The following is a 25306-nucleotide window of genomic DNA, read 5'->3' as shown; positions in this document are numbered from 1 at the left end:
CTGGCCGATGAAAAACAATTTCTTTTTACTCGTGCCCGTCTGAAGTGTGGTAGTTCGTGGGATTGACTGGACTGTTCAATTAACCAAAGTCTTGAACAATTGATAGTTGCTGCTTCTCTGCAAAGCACGTGGTATTAAGTAGTTAGAGCCAGTATAAATATGCCTGGGGGTAGAAAAACCTTAGTGTTTCGAATAATTCAACATTTTATAAAAAGTCCATTTGCAGAACTTGAACATTTCAATGATATTTGATGTCAACACAAAAGTTTGTGATAGATTTATTTGTATATTTGTTTGAATTTTTTAGTCGGTTGTGAAGTATGTTTACACATTTTTGGCTGCTGGATACCAGTTATTGTCACATACATTCACCTATTTTGTCTATTTGGGTTGCCTAATTTTGTTAATATAACGAAACTATAAACAAATGTCATACAAGTAGGAGGCTTAGCTAGCTATACAACTAGGTTTAACCCACCATTTTCTTCGGGAAATGTCTGTACCAAGTCAGGAATATTACAGCTGTTTTCACTGGTTCCGTTGATTGGTAATGTTTGATTTCGTCAGTTTTTATGGACTTCCCCTTTTTTCAATTTACCTTGGAGTTCGATACTTTTGTTATACTTTTTTCGTCTACAAAAGACTCACTCGTATCAAATCAGTTGGAAGGGGAAATCAAATTTGAAGTTGAAGAGCATTTATAACCGAATATTCTGATAACTTGTGCCTAATACAACTTCAATTATCTACGCCTGGTTGTAGAAAAAACCTACAAAAGTGCTGACTACTACGTCAACTGTTAACTGTTGATATACAATGGAGACGAACACGGATTTAATAACGTCAACAATACAAATTGGCTGGTTGAACCCTCGGAGATGGATATTGCATTATATAGAGGTATCAACCCAGTGAACGATACCAATTTTACTGCGAATTTGCACATTTCGACAAATAGTGTATCGAGGCCAAAATGTTTTAAAATTCAAAATCTAATACAAACATTGAAGAACTGATATATCCTGAAAAAAACAAAAGGTAGAGCAAAACCAGGACAGGCAAAGGAATCGGAGCTATACATTCCCTAATAAAGAACTTAATATTTTATGATAGCAAATTTCAATTTAAAAGATATCCGTATTTTCATGCCAGTACCAAAAAAACGGGCTACTGAGCTGGTGATATCATCGGTACTTACAGTCCACCTACAGAGGAATCGACCCAGTTGTAGTAATAAAATTAATGGTTACCAATTTTACTGGACATTATAGCATCAATCTTCCTTCAAAGTTACCGGTGTAAATGAACATTGATATTTTAAACATACCTGGGATTTGTATATTGGTAATTTTCTATTCTTAATGTCTAGTAATAATTAAAACATATTATGAGAGATGTATGCGCCACTGATGAGTCTTATTAAGACAGAACGCGCATTTGGTGTTGGTGTTCTAAATCCTGGTTTCTTTGATGATTCTTTTTAAAAAGGAGGTATTGGGCAAACGTTAACCACCTTACACAATTAGTACAGCAAAAAAGAAATTTTAATGTTTTTTGGAACATTTAAAATTCCGGGATTCGGAATCGGAGAAAACAGCTCCCTAGCCTGACATCTTACTCTGAATTGGCAAATATTGTACTTATATGACTTCAAACATTGGACTGAAGGAAACTATTTCTTACTAAGACCTTTTTGTGCAAGCTTTTATGATTTGCAGTACTTCTTTTGGTCTGGATTTTCCAAAAAAATACCCCAATAAAACCCCGTGAACTGGATCAAAATTTCGAGAATACTCGGGAATCTTAAATGGCGAATTGTAAGCGCTTCACACATGACAAAGTACAAGAGTGTGTATTTGAATTTGATAGAAAAATAAAAACAGAAAAAAAAACATTTAGTTACTTAATTTTGCCTTCTTTCGAATGTATTTAATTCATCGAATAAGATATCCAGAAAACACACTGAAATTACTTGCAGCTTCACTATAGAGGTATGTCCTTGATACACATTGCTTGATGTATACTTATCACCTTTCTTAAGCTCTTATACCATATTGAGAGTAGCCATGTTATGATCATGATTACCAGGAAAAGTAGCTACTGTCTTCATGTCATTTTTCCATAGAACATGAATAGTGGTACACCCCTGGTTTGGAGCTGTGTAAACGTCAGTACTTGGATCAAAATTGTTATTGACGTTCTTCTAGACTTTGTCAACCTTTACAGTTTCGCCAGCTCCCAATGTTTTTTTAAGCAGTTACAGAAACTGCAAAGGCTGAAAAATATTTGTCATGTTGATTTATTCCTGTACAGAAATCAGAATAATTTAAGTTAGCGTGTGAAGTTTGAGTTGAAAGACTTGCTTTATCACAAAATTATATTTTCGGTTGTGTGTCTGTGTCTTGAATCATGCATATAAACATATATAATAATTTACTTTTATTCAGTTATGAGCATATGATGTCAGAATGCATTACTAAATTGAAATTGACACCAGAAAGATTTGTAAATAAAGGATTCTGTTGACTCCTGTTTTACACATGAACGTAATTACATGTTTCATAATACTTCAGTATCAGAATACCTTATATAGGCATTCCAATCGAGAATGGTGTATGAAATGCCTGTTCCAAGTCAGGAATATGAATGTTGTTTTCCTTTCGTTTGATGTGTTTTAGCTTTTGATTTTGCCATTTGATAAAGGACTTTCCGTTTTGAATTAATCTTTCTTGAAATTCGGTATTTTTGTTATTTTACTTTTAACCGGTGTCTGTGTGTTATGTGTAAAATTTTTAAGTTTTTCTATGTTGCTAGCAAAAAGAAGCATTCTTCATGTTTAATGCTATAAAATATACTAAAAGTGTTTTAAGTTTTGTAAAGATATATTGAGGCTGCTAACTGCTTAAGACGAAGAAATGCATAACTAAGACATTTGATATTATAAAACTTAGATTATTTGAAATTGTGGAATAATGCATCTCTCCAATTCATAGGTCTGATTCCAGGTCTGGGTTAGCTTAGCTTTTGGTTATTTTGGATACATCAGACAAAATGGATTATTTTCAAATCTTTTGTCATCAAACATCAATAAAGAGATAATAATTGTCGAAATTTGCATGTGTTGCAGTAAAATTGATATCGTTTAATGTTATTTTCAGACCCAACTGGTTATGTTTTACTTTTATTATTGCTGGGCTCTTGGTTAATGTTAACCATAAGAAAAAAAGGTTGGTGCATTCATGTTATTTAAAAAAAAAATAATCGAAAAGGAAACGAACGATATGAATCGAAAAGTCATTTGGTATTTTTTATGCAAATAACTATTTTACAATATTTTGAATATTTGAAAAATAGATGTAATGCCTGCATGCCTTCATTAAATTTTAATCAGACTCAATAGAATTAAGACATACGTTTGTTTGAGTTTTTTAATTTTTCTGTCCACACACACATATATATGGTTATAAAAATGAATGCAATTTCATATATTCTATTTACAGATATTGTCGGAAAAATAAAAATTATATGTGTATATAATTGCTTTTTAACAGAAAGATAGAATAGATCGCCGAGCTGTTCTTCTGTTTTGTAGCGAGTACATTTTTATATTTTCCCTCTTAAATTCTTCAATTTAACATCGACGCTAATATGATCAGTTATTGTCGTTGTCTTTGTTTTGAAAGCTATATTGCTTAGACGCGGACCTAAAGCAGGACACGAACATGAGCTGTGCTGTTAACAGTAGTACAAATATAACCGGTCGTGCATTATAAAACCAGGGTACCAAGAGATGATATGTGTATACTATACGAATATTGGATAAGTTTATATGTACATCTGTATTTGTAATGTAACGACTGATCAAATGATAAATCCGGTTCTTTTAATTTTCGCAACAAACATAACTAGACACCGTTCATACCATTATCCTTCTCTGTTTTCATTTTTTAATCATCATACTTAGAAGATCTTGGAAAAGTGCATTTTCTGTACCAAATAAATGAAAAGATGAAAAACAACAAACGATATACATAAAGCTTTAAAATGCACCATATTCAATGATGTCGCGTTGCGCGAATACACAGGCGACAGACAGAAGATAATTACTTTTCCAAAAATAATTACGTTTTATTAAGAATTGCATATTTTAGAAATAATAGTCGTCCTAATTTCGCTACCAATAAGCAGCATTTAATTGAATAGAAGATCTCAAGTAAAGTTTCATTTTGTCTTCACAAGGAAGCAATACTGCCCTTATACTGCTCGTATATACATTTTGTATTATATAGAGGGCTTTGTGTACAGAAAGAATTAAGACGCTTGATACTTCCATTGAACAGTCCTTAAAAATAGAACGTAGACGAGGGCTACATTTGGTTTTGTTGAGTGCGTTTTTTGTTGTCCAAAAGACTGTACATATTATTAAACTCATTGAATTTTGATTCAGATATGGAGTATGTATATTCAAAACATTAGCATTAACTCTTACAGAAAATGTTTCTGTTATTGATATGTTTACATAAATTTTCAGTTGCCTAACTATTTGTCAAATTCTACAATAATTTAGTTTGTCAAATGCTACAATAATATAATTTTTCAAATTCTGCAAAAGAGGGGCGAAAGATACCAGAGGGACATTTAAACTCATAAATCGAAAATAAACTGACAACGCCATGGCTAAAAAAAGAAAAAGACAAACAGACAAACAAAAGTACACAAAACACCACATAGAAAACTAAAGACTAAGCAACACGAACCCAATTTAATATTTGTCAAATTCTACGACAATCAAATGTTGATCTGCTTTGCGTACTATAACATAATATATATTCTCATATCAACATTACTGATTATATAAGGCAAATAAAGTATACTTATCCCATGAAGTCAGAAATATAGATATTCTTTAATCTTTTAAAAAGTATTCCTGATCATCTTGTATGAAAAAAAATCGTATTTTGCATGACAAGCATATGCACATATTTAAATGACATTTGATTTTAGATTTTAACAATGTCAACAAAGAAGTAAGATAAAATACCAAATTTTGGCGTACATGCATATGATCAAGCAACAGTCATATGACCATAACTCATAATCATTATAACTGAAATAAACCAAACAACACTGATTACGCGTATTATGTCTGTCAAGGATAATAGGTAATACGTAAGAATACTGAAAAAAATGATATAAAACTGCCTAATTACAACATTGCATGTTAATAAATTCGATAATGTCATTTGATCATTGTTATTATTAGGCCTTTCCACGTTTCCGTTTTTGTTCGAATTTTTCCCGCTGCTAGATGATCTTGTGATATTGTTTTGTTTCGAAAAGGTTTATTGCATATGACATTCGCTGTTGATCCGTACATTGTTTTTCTTGTCATCGCTACTGCTTTGAAATTGTTTTAGAATGTATCGAGTTACTCGTTATTCAAAATTGTTTGTTACATCCTTATGCTGTTTTAATCAATTTTGACGGAAGCAATCCGGTGACATTTTTAAGAGTTAACATATTTTTTCTTTTTGTCTTTAACATAAAAGATGTATTTGTGTACTTCTAACCGCAATTCATAGAGACATTTGTTTGAGGGTCTTGGTCCATTAGCAGGACATTGAGATCGCTTCTCTTCTGATTTCCTTTATAACAGGTTGCTGCTAACAAGAAAGCGATTTAAGCAAAGGTTAAAAGTGGTGAAGTTGAAGTCATCCCTTCCAAAATTTTAAGGAAAGCTTGGTTAACCGTTATCACAGTTGACGACGGATATGTTCCAATTATCGTAACGATAATCCCGTGCTCTTTCTTGCTTTTCCTGGTATGATACATCACCAAATTAGAATTATCAACGAGTTTGTACTGACATGAGCAACACGACGGGTGCCACATTCGGGAGAGGATCTGCTTATCCTTTCGGAGCACCTGAGATAACCCCCGGGTTTTGTTTTAGTTTGTTTTGCTCACTTCTTTAGTTTTGTATGTTGTGAAAATGCTACTTAAAAATGTAGAGTTATCTCTCTTCACTCATCCAGCTAGAAGTATCTTCCATACACCACTAATCATAGTGCGCGGAGCGAGAAAAGGTGTATGGAAGTGTGAACGATCTAAGTCTTTTTTACTCTTGCAAAAGAATAGACAAACCGAATTCCTCATTCTAAACTTACAGACAGATTAAAAGAATTAGTCTAACTTTGTTTCATAAAAATAAATGGCCAACGTTGGTACAAATTAAAACATTCTCTGAAGCTGACATTATAATTTTTTTTATTTACAACATATCAGTTACGTTTGTAGAATGTGTTTTTCAACAGACATTTGACTTTTCTATGTGAACGAAATATTCTTCTCTTCTTGTCAATTTGTTTTGTATTGTTATGAGGCAGACTCCGAACAGAAACCTCTCACGAAGAATGAAATTACGCTAGTATTATCACTGATAGTGGGTTTCTGATAACAAGGTTTCTTTTCGCTTTATGAAATTTTATTGATTCTTAGTATCTCCAACCTCTTTTGTGGTGTCAATGATTTTATTTAGATATATAAAGTATATTTTAGATGTAAATAAAAAGTTCTCTATCTTAGTAGTTAATATTTGTTTGGTATCTTTCGACTCTCTTTAAGCAGTTCTAGGGGAACTTGGTAGTTTCGCCTTATATTTTGCATACTTCAAATAGTAGTACTAGACGACACTAACACTATTTAGTTCTTATGTTTTAGTTTTTATGCGTATTTACTTGAATCTAAACAATTACAACGTCAGCTGCTTTTTCAGGTTGTACAAAAACGAAAACACTTTCGAAAATTTTCTGTATTGCTAGTAATGACAACCAACTGCAATCAAATCTGATTGAAAGGGAACTTTTGTTGATCCAAGACCACTGTCATTGTTAATATGCAGAGACTAGTCCATCACCTATTTAAGCAAGTAAATAGATAATAGATATAGTCCTTGTGTATACGTAACGTAGAGCGGTACTGTTTTTACTTTGTCTTTTAATCCTACATTTATCAGTGCGTCCGTCTATTTTTCGTCCCGTATCATGTTAAAGGTTTAGTTTAATGTTGTTTACAATAGTGTTGTGGTCACATCAAATTGAAACTTTGTACACATATTCATTATGATGTAAAATGTGTAAAATATATGCAAAATTAAGGTTTTATCCCATATTTCATTGTTCAGTAAACATGGAAATATGATAATATTATTGGACCATTTGTTTTTCAGGTACGATATCATATTTGATATTACTCATTTATTTTAAGTTCAATTTAGGGAAAAGTTTCACACTTATAAAAACATCTGTGCTATATCCTCACATTGGAAGCGTCGCTTGCATCGACCATATTTCCTTTTAATTTGTACGAAATTCTGATACGCTTACTCTATTAAGTTTTTTAAAACAAACAAAAAACGATGCGAGTTACACAAATAAGCTTTCTATAAAACATAAACACTTTTGAAAGATAAGTCTTATAATTAAGTACATGTACGTCAGACGCGCGTTTCGCCTACATGAAACTCATCAGTGGTACTAAACCAAAACTAAAAATTAGGCGAAGAGCATTCAACCTCAACATTTTCAAAAGTTATGACAAATCTTGCTAAGACCATCTTTGCTTAGGGTAGAAAACCCCTAGTGCTTCGAGTGATTTTAACATTTGAGCAGATGAGCAGAAAATTTATAGAAATTAATGCAGGCATCAATTATATACCATGTCAGCACAGAAGTACCTGACTACTGCGCAGGTGATAACAGGAATTAATTTATGATTAAGTAAATGTGTATGCTATTGCTAAGGCAAAAAAAAAAATATTATAATCAATAATTTAACATTTTATTTGATAATCCATATTGCACAATTTACAGAAAAAAGCAAATCAATAATAACAAAATGATCAACAATATAAGTATTTTCGTTGTTGGTTGTTAGATACACATTTGTATGAACAATGTCGAAAGACAATCTTACTTTACTTTTGTACAAATTATCAACTGTTTCTGTGTACTGGTGTAATACATGGAAGTGCAATTTGTCCATCCTTTGCAAATGAAGAAAACTCAGTTCGCGTTGTTGCGCGAGAACTCATTTGTTTTGACAGTGAAGATAAAGGCGAAATTTCTTCGATTGAATTATCGTCTTTTGATTGGTCTTTAGAAATACCTGTTTTTATATTTCCATTGTTCAGTTTTGCTCGTAAGAACATTTTTGTCTGTTCTACAATTGGACTATTGAAACGTTCAGAAAGCGTAGGTGAGTGACATGAAATTTTCGAACTGTTGTCAGATGAGTTGTCACTCTTTGTGGAATAAATCAAATCAATTTTCTTTTTGTTATTTACAATTTTGACTTCTGTCTTTCGTATGAATCTTCCATTCAAGTCATATTGTGTATTTCTAGAACCATCCACCGATATTCTTTGGAATCTTTTGAAGCCAGCTTGAGCAGAATATGTTCTACAATTATCGTTTTTATTTGTTTTGTCTTTAGAAAGCCCTAAATCAGTCTGTGCTTTTGGAGTTACTTTCCTTGGAGATAAAATTGCTTTTGTCAGTGAACCTCTTCGAGATTTTGTTGGCGATTCACACCGTTCCTTTACAGGGGAAGGCGATAGCGAAGATGTAGCACCATTTTCTGGCATGTTACGGTCAAGCACAGAACATTTATGAGCTAGTTTTGGCATGAATACTTTTTTCTCTGCTTGTTCCTTTCTGTTGATTTTAGTATCAATATTTGGTTTCTGTTGATTTTCTTTACCTTCTTGTTCATTGCCTTGACCTTTTTCTGTTCTTAAAGGATCACAAACTGCAATATGACAAACACATAACTAAAAAACGAACTATTGTAACAGGTTTCATCAATTTAAAATCTGTTAAACCGAAAGAACGTTCACCAAATACACGTTTCTCTCTAAAAATAATTTTGTACAATTTTCACTTGTTCTATAACACCAATTCGCAAGTCATCTGCGTGTAGCATCGTGAACAGAAACTTGTCACTTGTCACATGTATGTTCACTAAAAAGATTATTAAACAGAAAGGCAACGTGGTGTTATTATTTCGGTAACTGATTGTGATGTTCTTTTTACCCGTTAAATTTGCCCTTACCGAAGTAACAACACATATACACAGACACCCAAACTTATTTGCATACATTACTTTCAACGCGTCCCCAACGGTACTAAAAATAATGTTTTTTTTTTTTAAATTTACTACTGTACAAAATTTTTACAAGAAACCAATCTTCGTTCTGCATAAAAGTCAGGTAGTTAGTTTTCACGGGTGAATTATTTTACATTTGACATTTCGGTTTTTTTTTATAGCTTAATATATATAGTAATTGTCGTCTGTTTATGAAGTTCATACGTGTTTCTCGTTTCTCGTTTTTATATAGATTAGACCGTTGGTTTTTCCGTTTGAATGGTTATAAACTAGTAATTTTTTGGGGCCCTTTATAGATTGCTTTTCGGTGTGAGCCAATGCTCCGTGTTGAAGGCCGTACCTTGACCTATAATGGTTTACTTTTATAAATTGTAACTTGGATGGAGAGTTGTCTCATTGGCACTCATACCACATCTTTCTATATCTATATATATATATATATATATATATATGCAGATGGGATTTGCTCATTGTTGAAAGCCGTGCAATTGATCTCTGGTGGAGAGTTGTTTCATTGACAGTCATACCATTTTCTTATTTGAATATTCTAGTTAACTTATAATCAAAAGCTTTTTCGCGGAGAATACGTCAGACTTTGGAATAGATTTTTGGGGCTACCCGAATTTTTACTTAGATGTGATATTGTGTACAATATGAACACTTGTAAAGATTAATCGAACAAATTATACCTCTAATATTAATATGGTTAGCATTTTCATCTATTTCTACAATAGTGAGATCCTTTTCTATATTTGATATCACACCATCGGTGTGTGCAGTCTGTTTCTTCTCTTCTTTGTTTTCTTTCATTAGAGGAGCTGTCGGTATTGGAGAAGCTGGCACTGATCTATTTTTCCGCACCTGGAATAACGAATCAAAACGTAAAATATCAATGAAAAAGACCAAGACGTAATATGAGCTATTTCTAAATGATAACATACCCCCGCTATAAATATTCAGTTAACAGGGAGGTGATGAGCGAAATATGTGAAAACATATCACAGTGTATAACATCGTCATTTAAAGCTGAATGTCAAATTTCAAGAAGAATTAGATCTGATTCGACGGTTCTTGAGACAAAAAGTGACGAACATTTCAAACAATGTTTGAAGTATTCGGTAAACAAGAATTTTATGAAAGATGGGTATGTAAACGCATCACACGATATAGCATGTTCACATTAAGCTTGAAACAAAATTTCAGAAAGCTCTAATTTATATTTCCTGAGACTAAGAACATTGCAAGGAAATTATATTAATACGGAGGGACGTCTGAACAATAGAAAACCAGATATAATAGTAGTTTACAAGTGTTGAAATCCCGTAAATCCAAAAGGAATTTACAAATCAATAAAGTAAGTTGAGATTTAAGAGCATAAAAATATAAGGAAAATAAACAGAACGGGCGAAACGAATTTTGGTCAATTGTGCTTGAGGAAGTTATGTCCTTAGTTAAAACACAATTACAAAGAACTACAAACAGGAATTTATGTACACAAGTATTAAAACTGTCATTTCAATACAGTCGGAATTGATACTGGGCGAACGATCATCTCAGCGACTACAAGTCCCACATCAGCGGTAACGTACCAGTGGTAATATAAAAGAAATGAAATGATATCCGTACGAACAACAGACGTTTCGATGATAACTTTTGTCTGGTACACTTATGGACAAAACATTTAGAAAGAAAACAATTAAAAACGACCTAGAGCATGAAAAAGATAAAGGGTCTCGGGCCTAAATAGTACAACAAAAACCGACTTGGGTCAACTTAATTTGATTGAATTACAGTCTTTTTTACAGCACAATTGCATACTATTATAAACTGGAAAGAAGTATCATTTAAACCGTGACAAAACCGACATTTCACTATTTAGTGATGTACTCTCGGAGACTAACAGTCCGACAGCAGTGTTACGGTATGAAAGAAGTGGTAATAATATACAAACGATTCGACTTCCATGCGCACTTTGTTTTCTTTTATAATCTTTGATTGCGTTTGCAACCTTGGTTTGTCTTCTTAATCGATACATGAGATGTTAACATCGGTTAATAACTGTTGTCTATATTTATACATGTTATGAGAAAATAGATATGATAAACAAAATAGCATGATAAAATGTACCAAAATAAACTTGCATCTTCAAAATTAAACAAATTAAATATTTATATAATAGAGAGGCGAAAGATACCAAAGGGACATTCAAACTCATAAGTCGAAAATAAACTTCTAACACCATGGCCAAAAAAAGACAAAGACAAACAGACAAACAACAGTACACAAAACACAAGACAGAAAACTAAAGACTGAGCAACACAAACCCCACCAAAAACTAGGGTTAAATATACTTATTTGTAGTTCTGGAGTAAATTTTACTATAGATCACTCTATCATCTTTATTAGAGTTGACCATCTTTACCTTTAAGTTCACAATGAAACTACTTTCTCAAATAAAGATAATCTTCCGTGAATTCTTGTAACATTTTTAAATAGTATTGTATCCAAGAGGGTGACATTTCTATTCGAAAGTGTTACTGTAGGGTTTTACGGACGCCATCACGAGTTGGTTGACCGTTATGGAATAACCGTTTCACAGATGATATCGGATATGTTCCTTATGTCGTAACTACAATACCCTTCCCTTTTCACGAATGTGACCTACCGAATTAGACTATTTACCGGATTTGTAATAACATAAGCAACACGACGGGTGCCACATGTGGAGCAGGATCTGCTTACCCTTCCGGAGCACCTGAGATCACCCCCAGTTTTTGGTGGGGTTCGTGTTGCTTAGTCTTTAGTTTTCTGTGTTGTGTCATCTGTACTACTATTTGTCTGTTTGTCTTTTTATTTTTGGCCATGGCGTTGTCAGATTGTTTTCGATCTGTGAGTTTGACTGTCCCTCTGGTATCTTTCGTCCCTCTTTTATCTCATGTATTGAGCGTATCAATTTTTTAACATTTACCTGGTACGTCTGAAATGCTTGTCCTGCTCTGTTTGAGTAGCTTTCTAAAGCAGACATTTTCCCTCTAACTCTCATATCTGCATAATATCTTTTCAATCTCTGATCTAGGGTATGATACATAGAAAGGGCTGGGCTTGGCAGATTTCCGGTGACAAACCGAATGACTTCACCCAACCGAAATCCTTGGATTTCACTCATATGTTTTAAAATTGTCTCATCTAGCTCATCACTCTTTCGTCTATTTGGAAACACTGATCGTTCAAGGGGTTTTGTTTTACCTATGAATATAAGAGAACATTAAGACATTACGTATTGAAAGGAATTTCTTGCAAAATTGACTGTTCATACAAAATTACTATTGCACGTTTCATGTCTGCTTGAAGAGTTAACCTGGAATACAACCATATGGCACCAGTCCCACTTGGCACCCGTACTTTTGCACCGTGTTTTAGTATATATAAAAACATCTCTAACACCAGTCAATTGAATGTTGGTAAAATTCATTGATAACAATTCATATTCATTTGATTTTTTTAGAGTACTAGTATGTTGTTTTTAAATGTAGCTATCGTTAATTTCTGAAAAAGCGGTTTCCAAGTCAGACTTGAAGCTTAACGGCATAAGAATAAGGCCGAGAATAATAAAAGAGTTTGAATAGAACTAAGCGCTGTTTCGCTACTGAAAAACCAATTGTTTGTTGTATAATGGTCGAACGTATGACATCTTTTTTTGCATAATGCATTTTAAAAACCCTCGATGGAAAAGCCATGTTGTGTTACTAAGTAAGCAATCATTCAACCACACAGGACAAAGAATATAACCTAGATTGCTTTCTTGTGTATTAAAGCAGAGATATTTTATGTCCCTTTGACATGTATTGTTTTGTTTTACTCATTTGAGTCATTAATCAATTTTAAATACAGAGTATGACATGCAGAAACATTTCTTTATACATAAAAATGTAGACAGGAAAGTAATAATAAATACTATAACCTCAATTTATCTGGTTAAGAAAACACTTAAAAAATCCTTATTAAAATATATAATGCAAAACTAAAAGCATCCTTGATCTATTATGTTAAAAAATGAAATTAACACTTATAAATCCTATGTGCCGAAGCGACTTTCTGGATAAACCTTCATCATGAACGCATGATTGAAAGCTAAGGATGGACAAGTACCGAAACACGTGAAGAGCTATTTAACCAAAATGGACCTAACAATATAGCCAAATCCATCTAAGATCAACTTTGTAATAGGGAGTTGGTACATTAACTGTATGTATTTTGTCTGGAACCCATGATGAACAAAACATGAAACCTTGATGAGGATTGTTGAAGACTTTCAATGAAAGCAGTATTCATTAAATCATTTTATCACAATTTTCAGATTGTTTCCTTCATTTATCTATCCTATTTTTTTTATTTTTGTTATGAATCTTACCTTCAGCAATCCATGGATGTTTCATTGCCTCAGTTAAAGTAATTCTTTTATCTGGATCTGGAGTCAGGAGTTTCCGTATTAAATCTCGGCAGTCTGTGGGAAGATGTTACATAAAATGATCTAGTGCTGATGTGCATGGATTAATTTATATGTCATAAAAGAAATAAACAAGTGGTGTGTAATAATTTAAACAGCTCAATTATGGATGTAGAACGTAAAATGTAACGTGGCATTATATGGCACCGTGCAATAATATGATCGTATATTTAATGTAATTTCTATATGCACTTTCAAGTTTAAAGCGTAATTCTCGACAACAATCATAAGGAGTGATCGAGGAGACCAGAGTGGGAACGCAAACGATAGTTTTATAATTCAATGCCCTTGAAAGCTTAGTCTTAACCGTCTGAAGTCAACTTCTCCTGAAGGAATTGCAGCGTCAGTGTTTTTTTTTGTATAAAATAAAAAAAATATATATATTGAACTTAAAATTTTATGGCATTTTTTAATGGGGCCTTTCCTGTTGTGCTTTAACTATGTGTAAATCTAAAACCCCATTGAAACCATATACATTCAAAATGATATTATGGAACCTGTCAGTTCGCGATCCCAAGTCTTTCCTGCACATGACACCTAATGCATACACTTGTCACAAAAACACTCAAACCTTTCGTTAGTAACAATCAAAATGATTGTGTAATAAATTGGTTTTTAATAAACATTTTGAAAAACAATACAGAAACAATTTCATACAGGAGATGAAAGTAACAATATTCAAAGATAAAAAGCACTTAATTCAACTTTACAAAGAAAGACAACATTCCTATTGTGAATGTGGAAACCTATTGGGGTTATAATCTTCACTAATATACTGTTTGTCATTATGGGATCTCTGCTCAATCAATCAACATCTATTATACATAATATGAATATGATAAAAACTTGAAAGTTAAGCATGATGAATGTAAAGATATTTTGCAGAGTGGCAATGAGTTTATTCATAAAGTACAACGATCGATTTTAACCAGTGTGAATGCGCCATTGTATTTACATATTTTGTTTGAATTTGTGATGAAAAAAAAGGCCTAGCTGCAGCCTTAGTTTCAGAACAATAACATAATTTTATGAACAGGAAATGTCAAACAAAATATATCATTTTAATTAAGTCAATATCAAAGCAAGGTAAATGGATGGATGATACCCTCGGTGACTAATAATAATCCACCAGCAGTGATACAGAACAGTTGTTCTAAACAAAATCAATATAATTTGAGTTTCAGTTCTTTCGTTCATACATCTACAACAACAAGATAATGTCAGATGACATAACATCTACTCGGCTTTTACAATTTATATGCTTTATTTGCTGATATCATCTTTCTTGTTTTCTTGAGTTTTGTATATGTATTATGTATCTCACATTACATACCTCTACTTATCGTATCTGGGACTGGATTCATTTGACCGGCTATCATTTTATTGTGGAGAACTTTAATATTAAATGGCTGAACAGTAAATGGCAGGTTTCCAGTCAGCATTGCAAACATGTTGACGCCACTAAAAAAAGAAATATACCTGGTTTAGAAATCAAAAGTTAATAAATTGAAAAAAGACGATCTCAAAAAGTTAAAATATGCTGCAATATAATCAAGTACGTTGTAGTTGATAAATAATATATATTGATAAATGTTATAATTTGTTAGTTTTATTACAGCTTAGATGAAAGTTCCGTCTTTTATTCTTCGTGCATTTATGTTCATTAAATCCATTTTTGTTGTGATTTATCTCCAAACCTAAATTTTAATACAGGAGTTTTCGCTGAGTATTATAGAAACAGAGTCTAAATCTTTATCCCATTTAATATGATATAAATCAACTTTTTATAGTTAACACGTCGTAATTTTAAAATTCAACTATCTCGAGTAAATATATCATCAACATATTATTGTGATAGAATCTTTAATTTCTCTGCTTTGTGTTTATTTCAAAAGTGAAAAGGTATAACAAGTAGCTGTCGGTAGTACTGCCATAAACAAAGTCTATAATAGAAGTGGTGTGATAAACAGTAATGCGAACGTATGTATTTTATAGGAGTAAAATCTCATAAATAAAATGAAACAGTCCTTACATGCTCCAGACATCAACTTGTGGTCCATATTTCTTTCTTCCAAGTAACTCTGGCGCAGCGTAAGCAGGACTTCCACATTGTGTGACTAGATGCTCCTGGGCTCGTACTCCATCTTTTGTTGTGACAACTTTTATCTTGTTACTAAGACCAAAGTCTATGATGAAAGAAAACAACTACTAGTACTATTATTTTAATCACTGTATATTTTACTGCCTAACAGTGTGTAATACGTCCATACTTGAATATGCTTTTCATTATTAGATAATCATAGGGATGTGTCAGATAAAACTACTTTAATCAGTTCACAAAACAAAAGATATCATATTTATGAAAATTAGGGACATAAGAATCGATGCTCTGTTTTGAAAAGTGTCAGATTCTTAGCACATAAAACCTTTCCAAAAGTGTATGCGATTTTGAGTTCAGTTGGCTGTCTGGTGTATGTCAAAATATTTAGCAATATCTATCATGCATATATTTTCCCGGCTATTCTCTCTGTCCACCCACTGAACTTACCAAACTTATCGCATATTAGTTCTTGTTCAAAAAATGCATGAATACTAAATTTGTAAGTGAACATGAGGCAATAGATTATACGTTGATCATTTGAGTGAAAAATAAACATACATGCATTTAACTTTTGTTTTTGTTTATTCATTCTCACGGTAAGTTTGCACCAGTTATGAAATCCGTAAGTTCCACATGAAATAGAGCTTGAAATAATATCTGTCCAACAATTACGAACAATCAAACTGGTTCAAGCTTACTTTGGGAACACGTATCGTATAATGAACATTCACAAACAATTGCCGGCAATCAAACTGGTTCAAGCTTACTTTTTGAACACGTATCGTACAATTATTGTACTCAATGGCAGTTTTAAACGTGTTGTATGTAACTTTCATTGCATTTGTGTTGTTTAGTGCAAATGTATTAATCTATTGATCGGATATAATATATGTTAAAAGCACAACGGGTTTCCTAGAAATAAGTGTAATCTTTTAAATATCGGAAATAATTTAGAGAGAGATAAATCTATCTTAAATACCTAACAACAAAAACAAATTGCAGTGTACGGTTTATACTTACCTATAATTTTTATATCTCTATTCTCATCAAGTAGTAGATTTTCTACTTTGAGGTCTCTAAAATAAAAGTAAAAATCAAATATGCAATAAATAAAAATCTAAAAAAAGATTTAAAACACATCGAAAATAGAAAATTTAGTTTTTATATCTACTGTCCCTGTATTTATGAACATCATGATAGCACATTTAACATTAAACAAACTTAAACAAAACAGAGGAATCATCTTTTTGAACAGTCTGATAGACAGAACAAATTGATGATGAAAATAACATATAAAATAAATTTCGTACGTCCGAAGCGATTTTCTCGATTTACCTTTATCAGGAACGCACGAACCTCAGCATTTGAAAACCGGGGATGCATATTTATACATAAATATGAAGCTGTAGAAACGTTTAGAGCTATATGATCAAAAGAGACCTACAGAAAATACTAAATTTAATCGAAGGTCTACTTCGCATGAAGGAGTTTGAACCTTTGTTTTTTTTCAATAATTTCTTACTTAATCATATGGAAATGTTAAGAAAAGTATAATACAAATCATGCCATAGTGGGTATGAATAATACTGAAATAAAAGAAGAATGTGTCAGAGGACACAAATGTCCCATTCAAGCTTTGGAATCTTCCAAGTCAAATGGTGCATATCTCTGGGCCGATAAATGACTCACTGCCAAAAGGTGAACTCTGTCTGTAAGTTTTGGTTCTTATCATTGTGTATGAGTTTCATAAAATTTGGACGAGGAAAACTTCAATAAGAGTGCGGAAACGAACAAATTTGCAATATACCAAGTTATTAAGGGGCATAACTCTAGAACGGTAAGTGACTCACTACTCAAATTCGAACTCCGTCTGCGAGTTTTGGTTCTTATCATTGTGTATGAGTTACATATAATTTGGATTTGGCAAACTTAAGTTAGAGTGCGGAAACGAAAAATGGAAAGGTCGGAAAGACAGAAGGACGGAAAGACGGAAAGACGGAAAAACGGACGGTAAAGGGTAACACTTGATACCCCCTTTGTCTACGGAGAGGGCATAATAACACATAATAAGTCCAAGTGTGTTCCTTTAGCAACTAACTCATTATAAAGAACCAGTATATGTCTTTATAGGGTTTAGTTCGTAAATTATACCCATATTCCGAATGAGAAGATACAGTGGCTTATGTAAGCATGCTATTCCGTCTGCTGCATTGTATATCCTTGCACAGAATAGCTTTGTTTGCAATTTTCGTCGCATTTTTCTGAAGAACTACGGATCAGAACCTCCCTTTATTTGGTATCAATGCTCCCTGTGATCATGTTATACCGTGCCGTAATAGGTTTTCACATTGATCGCTTATCAACTCCCTGTTTACAATAAAAACAAAAGTGTGATTTTTTTTACAAGCGTGACAACAGAAAGCCACCCAACTGTCAAACCTATATCTTTATTAGAGAAAACTGTGACAGTTAAGGTGTTTCTGTCGTTTGTGTATCCTGTTATTGTTATAGGTTTTTTTTTACTGTACCTAAATATAGTCATATATACATGTCGGTGTTCAAAACCCATTGGTACTGTTGTCAGAATAAAAATTGGGAGTCTTTGTGAAACAATCAACAATCTATAGCTATTTACAGATCATTAACGGACTTCCGTGATTAATTACCATTCAATTCTACAGTATAATCGAAAATACTATCAGACATTAGATTAATATCTCACACGGTACCAAGTACAAATCTACGTTATTTTCCTTTCACTTCTTGTTTTCAGTCATATGAAATTGATTTTTCAAATTATTGAAACGTTTTCAATTGATGTTTTAAATTGACCCACTGATGACATGTATTTTCGTCTCATTAATCATCAGAGTTGCGAAAGGTAAATCTCATGAGTAAATATTATGGTTTAACGACCTCTAATATGGCTCTTTCAAAGAAAATAGCCTTGTTAATAGCAACTACTTTATTAAGGTAATGTTTGAATGTTTGTTGGTGTTTAACGCCATTTTCAGCGGACCTCGTGTATATCATTGCGGCCAGTTTTGTTGGTGAAGGAAGTTAGAGTAGGTACATGTATAAACCTTCTTTCAGACTTAATAGAACTTTATAAGAAATCAAAGCACTATGCAGGGGACAACAACAATAGTATAATTTTTGTACTAGCCCCCTTCCAAAAAAGAAAAATAGTTCTGATTTTCCCAATATTGTGAAAATTGAACTAATCAATAGTTTTGATGAGAATAAAAATAAATAAATTCCACAACTCCCTATCATTAAATAGAAAGCTTGAAATCCGGTTGGGACGTATATTGTATTTAACTCTTCTTCTTAGAGGAATATAAAAATATATTATCTAAGTGTATCGATACCAATGGCAATTTGATGTGAGAAATTGCTGAGGTTTGTGACAAAAAGGGGAGAAGATACATTGTTGTACATGTACCAATCTGCATATCAAAATTGATATGTCGAAGTAAAAAAAGACACAACACCATCATCCAATCAAAATGAAGAACATACACCATTCCATGAATTCCATGAAACACAGAACTTCCTTAAAATTAAGCAATATGAACCTCACTATAAAAACGGAAATATACTCTGGTTCTCCGAAAGGGCACAGAAGGAAATGTGCTTTTTGGGGGCCAACAGGAATATCTCATAAAGCGGAATGAAAATATATACAGGTCTGTATTCTAGCTGAAATACTTTCTAAGGATTTTAATATACGCGGACACGAATGATGAGTAAGAAGGTTTATTATACTTCATGTAAAAATGCCAGATTTTGATTGGTTAATACGAGGGATATAATTTACTCTATCACATGGCAAATATTCTATTACCCTTCACGGAGACGCTTGATCAAGTGTGCGCTTTATTAAATACGGATGGTTGTTATGTACAAGACGTCATAGTCTATTTCTTTGAATTTGAAATCTAATAGACAGTAATAACAGAACATTCCGTATAATAAATTAAATAACACATATCTGAGAGGGGGATAGAGCAGATGGTTACCCCTCGAAAAGACATTGTCAACCTTGGCTTCGCCTCAGTTGACAATGTTTTCTCGGGGATACAATCTGCTCTTTCTCCCTTTCAACTATGTGTTATTTATATATTTATATAATATTCCTTCATTTGTTCGTTAAAAAGAGATAAAAAAAATATATATGGTATGAAAATGGGAATCTTCGTGAGCTGTTTTTGCATTACTTAGAGTTACTCATTTCGACAGTTGGTTTTATCACGGCTAGTTTAAGGGAGTACTAGTAGCTAGTGTTCAAGTGCTGCTTAATCTGAAGGAATAAGACATTGCATAGTCCAAAAGAGATAGTTTGACGCAAGTAGAGGGAGACATGTCGATATAATAACGAAATGAGGCACGTGCTCAGTCAGTGGAAATTTATAAAATGTAATAAATAGATGTGGTATGATTGCCAATGAGACAACTTTTCCATCAGAGACTAAATGACGTAGAAGTTAAAAACTATAGATCACCATACAACCTTCAAAAGTGAGCAAAAGGCATACCACCTAGAAAGCTTAAAGGCACCGACATGACAAATGTGAAACAATTCAAACGAGAAAAATAACGGCCTGATTTATGTACAAAACAACAGACGAAAAACAGATATGATATACAGCAATAAACGACAATCACCGTATTACAGGCTCCTAACTTCGGACAGGCACATATATAATATTGCGGGGTTTAAACATTTTTGAAGGTGCCAATCTTCATCTAACCTGCGACAGTGGCGTAAGAGGATAACATAAGAACACACTATAAAAATCAGTGAAAAAAGGCTTGTCTCATCAGATCTATACAAAGCATACAAAATTAAAAACAAAAAACAAAAAACAAGCAAATAGACTTAAGACACAAAATACAGATCTAAGTGTATTTGCTGTTCTAAAAGCTACGCATTTATCAGCCTATCATAACATCTAACAAAAAATCAACGTTAAAATGTCTTTATTTTACTTCTTTTTACATTATTGTTTTGTCTTATTTACGTATACCCTGCATTTTCACTATTCTTTCCCATACAGTTACATTATGTAGCTATTGTGAACGAGTTGACATGATTCATGACCCTAATGTCAATACAAGAACATTACCGCTATAATGAAATCTTAAGTAAGGTATTATACTTTTTTAGGTCGAACGGTACACAGACACATAATGTGAGCAGGTGCGTGTTTCATTTTGATTAATAAATGAAATTGTATACATGTAATTATGCCACAGTCGATTGATGGAGTCTAGATGTTGTAATTGCAGGTACATAATATAACATAATGTTCGTATCTAATCACAGTTGCTTTCATGCACATGATGAAAATGGAAAGTCAATTACTTGATATAATATATGTGAATAATATAACAGGTTACTTGTGCCATATATAGTTTGTTTGCAACGAAAATAAAGTTCCTAATAAAATCTAACTTGATATATTCTGATGAATGGATTTAGATGAGTGTTTAAGAACTCAAATCCAGACTAAAGAAAACAAAGGCTGTAGCGTACTTGACGACGGTAATTCCAGAAACACGGTAATGCGCGCATGGAAGTCGTTCTATTTGTTTTTACTATCACTTAAGTCCATACCGCTGCTGGTGTACCATTAAGTTCCCGATGGTACCATGCAGCCAGAAGCCAGTGCATTTTATATGTTAAGTTTCAGTTCATAAAAATTATGTAGTTGATCTAATCTTAAGGTTCCCACGCCATACACAAATTTAAATTTGAACGAATGTGTCTTCTATATTCATACCTATTAAGTTTTTATGCTCATAAACGTTAAATCTTCATTTATTAATTTTTTCGGGGATTCCTAAATGTCGGTCACGAGCGTGCCTGTTGCTTGTTGGCAGCTATATAGAAGCACGTTTTGTAAGCAAGGAAATTATATAATTTGTTTTACTTCTGCTGGATCGTTACCGCTGATGTTTCCCGGGGGCTCCATTCAGCCAGTAGCCAGTGCTCAGATATTGACATGATAGAAATGCCACATTTTGTTTTTAAATTTGTAGTTCATAAAATTACTCATAAAAAGTACAAATCCCTCAGGAAAAGTTCGTCTCAGACGATTTGTTCTTTCATATATATTGGTTTTTATATTCTCAAACAATTAATATATGCAATTTCCAAAATTTGGGCGCTCGAAAATCATATACATGTTTTTTTTATATTCTTTTCTTGAATGAATCTACCTTAGATTCTTAGTTTGTACTGTACATGATTATTGAATTTTGAAACAAGAGAGTACTTATTAAAGTTCAAAATCTTAAAACTCATGGTACCGTCCTGTCTGTGTTTTTGTTTGATGTTTTTCTTTGTATCGATCTGATGAGTTAAGCCTTTTTCAACTGATTTTTATAGTTTGTTCTTACGTTGTGCTGTTACACCACTGTCCCATGGTTAGGGATGGGGGTGGTTGAGCGCTCACAAACATGATTACATTCTGTATGTGCCTGTCCCAAGTCAGGAGCCTGTAGTTCAGTGGTTGTCGTTGGTTCATGTCTGCCATATTTGTTTTCCGTAAATTGTTTTGTTATAAATTAGGCCGTTAGTTTTCTCAATTGAATTGTTTCATATTTTTCTTGTCGGAGCCTTTTATAGCCGACTATACTGTATGAGTTTTTCTTATTGTTGAAGGCCGTACAGTTGCCTATAATTGCTTACATCCACTTCATTTGAACTTTGGTGGATAGTTGTCTTACTGGCAATCATACCACATCTCCTTATTTCTATTATAATGAAAACAACGTCCATACCTATGCAGAATTCCCATTCTATGTAAGTAGTCTATTGCTGAAATCACTTGTCGAATAAATCGCTTAGCTTCTCTCTCTTCAAGTTTCTTGCGTTGACAAATGTAATCCATGAGATCTCCACCTTTACAATATTCCATAACAAGGTAGTAACTGTTTTCTGTTTCCATAATTTCCAGTAACTGCACAACATTCGGGTGTCTAACCATTTGCAAAATCTTTCCTTCCCGCCGGAGATTCTTTCTGACGTATGAATCTTCTTTTGCTTTGCGTTTATCGATTATTTTGACAGCCACCTAAAACATTCAAGACTATAAGTTGTTTATTCGCAAATTACTAAGAAGTTATACTATTTTTTTCTGATCTAAATTTCCTTGAATTGTGCAAAAAGGGAACTTCCATGATAAAAAAAACTTTGATATAGATATGTATTCAAAACACGGGCATTTCACAGTCAAACGTAACTCATAAAAAGATGGATAATTCAAGCCATACCTAATTCCGGGCATTAAACTGTTTCTCTACGCGATCTACAACTTCAACCTTTGAAATTAAACTTTGTCAGAGCACTCTTCGTCGTCAATAAGAGTAATGGATGTTTTATCATTGGATTGTTGTCTCATGGACATCATATCCATATCTTTTATTCATATATTGGTTTCAGGCACGTCTGCTAGTGTTGAACGAACGTACACGCTTTAAATTTGAAAGTTATGATTATGCCGATGATATGACTCGATATTTGACCTCTAACCTTGAAATAAAATCAGATGAATTCATTTTTATATGGCTTTTCATTGAATGGCTGAGAGTTTTGTTTTCTATGTTTGTATTTTAGTTGATTTTTATTGTTGCCATGGCGTCGTCAGTTTCTATTCGACTTATGCGTTTTGAAAGTTCCCTCCATTTCTTCCGCTTCTTTTTAAACAATGTTTGATGATGATTTCACATAAGAAAGTAGAGTTATACATTGGCAACACAATTGTTACGACCGGACATGTACAACACTTATACTAAAAGCCGTTACAATATTACTTGCTTAGGGACAATGACTAATTAATCAGATTGAATTAGGTCTGAGGACATTTAACTAGAGAATGCTGTTTTCGCTCAATATTTTTTATAAAACTCATATATATCACCTACACTATTTAATTATATAATGAAATGAATAGAATGCCAAGGCGAATTTTGATTCTTCTGATAACAATGAAGAAAATGCAAATAAAGCACTTGGCGTCACTATTCAAAATAAGTCCTTTCTATCAGCCACATATCGCATTAATAAAAAGTCTATAGACACTTATCGCATAACCCTGAATTTGATAAAATATGTTTGATGAGTATGATAAAGATGTCTCGAAAAAATGAATTTGTTGACCCATCACAAATTTTATACATTTTTTTCAGTTATATTTAAATATATTGTTGCATGCATTTCAAAATAAATCGTTGATTTTTTCAATATCGCGACAAAAATAGCTCCAGTACACTATGGAGTAAACATTGTGCTTTTATGTACTGAAATTTAAATTAGATAATCTATTTCTTTTCAAATCATCTACTAATGCTTGGTGTTATATAGCTTTTATAAAATTGATTTTCTAAATACAAGTTGTTTTTAATATACGGTAAGGGAATAAAGCGTTAGATAAAGAGATCTTATAATGTTATCAGTTTAAATATATATTGAATTTGTAAGCAATTTGACGATGATATTTGATGATATCTAATTTAAATGTATATATATCGTTTATATTGTTATGTACGTGATTATGGAATTTTGACACAAAGCTGAGCGTACTTATCCTAATGAAACTTGCACTTTTTTGGCCCAGTAATCTCGCAATGCGATGCGTCAAATAGGGGCATCTACCTAATTGTGTTCTATATGAATATCATTTATAATAAGAACAAAATTCATCGTAGAGACTATGGGAATATTGTGATTTATTATGCGAAAACAGTATAGATGAAAAAGATGGTTTGGTCTTGGAAAATAGAATGGAAAGCAAACTTTGACTTGTGTTTTTTGTTAGTTTTGTATGTCCACTCATTTATGTGTATTATTATTAAAAAAAAAAACACACTATTTTGTCAAGAAAACGGAAAAATGAGAAAGAAAACCTAAATGATTTAAGAAATTACGATTTGAAGCATATACAAAAACAGATACGTTGCCATTGGAGAGTAATACAACCAATTACCCGTTTGATTCACTTCTTTAGAACAAATTATGTAGTAAACTCCTTTATAACAATGATACAGTATCAATCTATCCTGGGACTATTATACTTATATATTATGTCCCAGATCTATCCTACATTCATGCGGGAATTAAATACATATTAAACAACTGAGCTATGTGACACAATAGATTTCTTCGGCTCGATTTCAGAGGACTGTTATTAGCAGTTGTCAATATCAAGTGTTATGTTTAATAACAATACCAAAACTTTTTATTAAAAGTGATTTTTACTTTTTCTTTCACTAAACCCCCTGGTTTGACGTTTGTCTTACTTTTCCTTTCATTAAACCCCCTAGCTTGACGTTTATCAATAAAAAGTTGTTGAGTAGACCTTTTCACCTTTCATAATTTATAAGTTAAAGATCACGATATATGATTAATCTGTATTTAATTCGAATCTTACACTGAAGTTTTTTGCCGACAGTATTATATTAAAAAAATTCAAATGTACAAATCGTTTTCTTTCCTTTTACAATGAAGGTGTTATGGAAAACCATGT

The 25306-nt window shown here is 32.6% G+C and overlaps 1 protein-coding gene across 2 annotated transcripts in view; it reads right to left on the bottom strand.

Annotated features, from left to right (window-relative positions):
* Nucleotides 1–7825: 7825 nt before the first annotated feature.
* The window catches only part of LOC127725651 (hormonally up-regulated neu tumor-associated kinase-like), a 41421-nt gene continuing 23940 nt past the window's right edge, over nt 7826–25306 (bottom strand). For both annotated transcript variants that reach the window (XM_052232751.1, XM_052232750.1), the window contains exons 3-10: nt 22563–22855; nt 16794–16849; nt 15705–15858; nt 15006–15133; nt 13577–13669; nt 12134–12411; nt 9855–10026; nt 7826–8808 (exon numbers count right to left, since the gene is read on the bottom strand). In XM_052232751.1, the coding sequence (XP_052088711.1) occupies nt 7994–8808; nt 9855–10026; nt 12134–12411; nt 13577–13669; nt 15006–15133; nt 15705–15858; nt 16794–16849; nt 22563–22855 (1989 nt within the window). In that variant the 3' untranslated portion in view covers nt 7826–7993. The remainder of the gene's footprint in view (nt 8809–9854; nt 10027–12133; nt 12412–13576; nt 13670–15005; nt 15134–15704; nt 15859–16793; nt 16850–22562; nt 22856–25306) is intronic.

Source organism: Mytilus californianus, unplaced genomic scaffold, assembly GCF_021869535.1.
Source record: "Mytilus californianus isolate M0D057914Y unplaced genomic scaffold, xbMytCali1.0.p SCAF_15, whole genome shotgun sequence".
Lineage (NCBI taxonomy): Eukaryota > Metazoa > Mollusca > Bivalvia > Mytilida > Mytilidae > Mytilus > Mytilus californianus.
This window is presented reverse-complemented; position numbering and strand designations above follow the sequence as displayed.